The 2,289-nt window shown below is 46.9% G+C and overlaps 1 protein-coding gene across 1 annotated transcript; it reads left to right on the top strand.

Moving 5' to 3' along the window:
- Nucleotides 1-1,361: 1,361 nt before the first annotated feature.
- LOC111785458 lies at nucleotides 1,362-1,916 on the top strand (the record flags this gene model as incomplete). The annotated part of the gene is made up of 2 exons (XM_023665850.1): nucleotides 1,362-1,674; nucleotides 1,784-1,916. Coding segments are annotated over exons 1-2 (446 nt in total), but the record flags the coding sequence as incomplete, so codon positions are not given.
- Nucleotides 1,917-2,289: the final 373 nt, after the last annotated feature.

The following is a 2,289-nucleotide window of genomic DNA, read 5'->3' as shown; positions in this document are numbered from 1 at the left end:
TCACCAAACTATAAATACAGGGAGCAGACTCCATAACTCAACAAGGGGGAGGGGGGAACTCACGTGTCGCACGACGTTGTCTTCGACGAGAACACCTACTTGCGGTAGAATGACGTGACCGAGGTGGACCAAAACCCTAATCAATTCAAAGTGGAGTACCTCATCATCGAGTCGAGAGAAGGAGGAGCGCAGCATTAGGCACTGTCACCGCCGCCAGCAGCTGCACTGGGCACACCTATACCAACGCCAACACCAACCACAACTCCTGCTACGCCCCCTAAACGAGTGGAGTTCGTGACACCATGTACTACGGATTTGACATTGGATGCCAATCATGATGATGGTTTGGCGGCTAGGTACCGGAGGATTGAAGACCTACTGGGAGGAGGTGAATCATCGGGACTGGTGGCGCATGAGCTCAAAGAAGAGGTGGCCGAACTGCATTCTGTTAAATAAAAGCTATGGTTTCCTTAGATTTGTTAGTTGTTTTTTACTTTTAAAAAATCCGAATTAACGCTCCCCATTGAATGGAAGAGCGTAATTTTTGCTGGCCATTTTGGCCAACTTTGGGCGCAAGTTTTTGCCCACTACTTTCCATTTTTAGGAATAGAGTTATTATTTAAAATATTCAACTGAATGGGAAATCAATCATCGAGTCTTTAGCAAATCTCTCTCTCCTTTTACTTTTCGTTATTTTTTCTTCGAAGAAATTTTCCTTCGGCCGGTTTTTTTTTCGTCGACGTTTTTCCTCCCAATTGCCAAAGTCAACACATGCCATTAGCGCAAATGAACTGAAATTCTTCGCCGAAGCAGAAAGAAACCCGTGTTGGCTGAAGACAATGCAGGAAGAGATGACGTCCATCACTAAGAACAAGACGTGGAGTTTGGAAGACATGTCATCAGGAGACCGAGACATAGGGCTCAAATGGGTGTTCAAATTGAAGTGTAACGAAGAGGAAAAAGTTGTGAAGCACAAGGCCCGTCTGATGGCGAAGGGCTACATCCAAAAGTAAGGAGTGGACTTTGAAGAGGTATTCACGTCGGTGGAAAGGTTTGAATCCGTCCACCTGTTGCTGGTGATTGCGGCACATTAATCTTGGGAGGTCCACCACATGGACGTGAAATTCGCTTTCCTCAATGGAGAGCTAAAAGAGATCGTCTATGCCTGACAACCACCTGGCTTCCTAGACAACGACAATTCCGGCAAGATACTATGCCTGCACAAGGCACTCTATGGGCTTCGACAAGCCCCATGAGCCTGGAACGCGAAGCTCGACAGTACCCTACTGTCACTGAAATTCAAGCGTTGTGCCTCTGAGCATGGCATGTACACATACGACCATGGCAAGCAGTGACTGATCATGGGAGTGTACGTCGATGACCTCATAATCACTAGAGGTGACGTGGAAGTCCTTGGAAGGTTCAAGAAGGAGATGTCAAAGAACATTGAGATTAGCGATCTCGGCGTGCTCTACTACTACCTCGACATCGAAGTGCCACAGAATTCTACCGGCATCTCCATCTGCCAAAGTGCATACGCGAAGAAGCTGTTGGACACAACTGGGCTTGTGGACAGTAATCCTACAAGGACGCCAATGGAGGCTCGACTCCAACTAAGGAAGGCCAACACTACGACGACAGTCGACTCCACTAATTACCGCAGCATTGTTGAGAGTGTGCGCTATCTGGATTGTTGCATAACTGTTTAGTACCTCCTTGATTTCATCTAGGATAGTTTCCTCAATGGTCACTTCTTTCATCATTGGTATAGCCATAAATGTAGGTTCCTCTCGTGCGAGTCCTCTTTTCAATTGTATGGTCCAGATCATTCTAAGATTACCTGGCTGCTTGATGCTTGCAAGTATTACTGTGGGATTGCGGTCGGTGATCACCAAGCACTTCGCCAGTGGCATTGGGTAACTTTGTGTTCTAGAAGGAACTCCATCTCAAGTACCACGTCAAAGTCGTCCATGCAATCTTCGACAAGGTTCAGCTCTCCTGTCCAAGCCCCTAATTTGAAAGGGACTCTTTTGGAAACTCCCACAATAGGCAAGACCTCGAAGTTGACAGCTTTCATTTTTCCAGGGTATTTTTCTATGGTCAGTTCCAATCTTCGGGCTTCTTGATAGGCGATGAAATTGTGAGTCACTCCTGAGTCTATCAAAGTGCTCTTGCTCGGTCGAGAGTTTAGTGTCGCATCCACAAATATGAGCCCTTTCTCTATTATCTCCTTTGGGTCGACCTTCCATTGGAGGGCTGACAAGAATTTGAGCGCGCCCATTCGGGGGT

Source organism: Cucurbita pepo, unplaced genomic scaffold (genome assembly GCF_002806865.2).
Source record: "Cucurbita pepo subsp. pepo cultivar mu-cu-16 unplaced genomic scaffold, ASM280686v2 Cp4.1_scaffold000497, whole genome shotgun sequence".
Lineage (NCBI taxonomy): Eukaryota > Viridiplantae > Streptophyta > Magnoliopsida > Cucurbitales > Cucurbitaceae > Cucurbita > Cucurbita pepo.
This window is presented reverse-complemented; position numbering and strand designations above follow the sequence as displayed.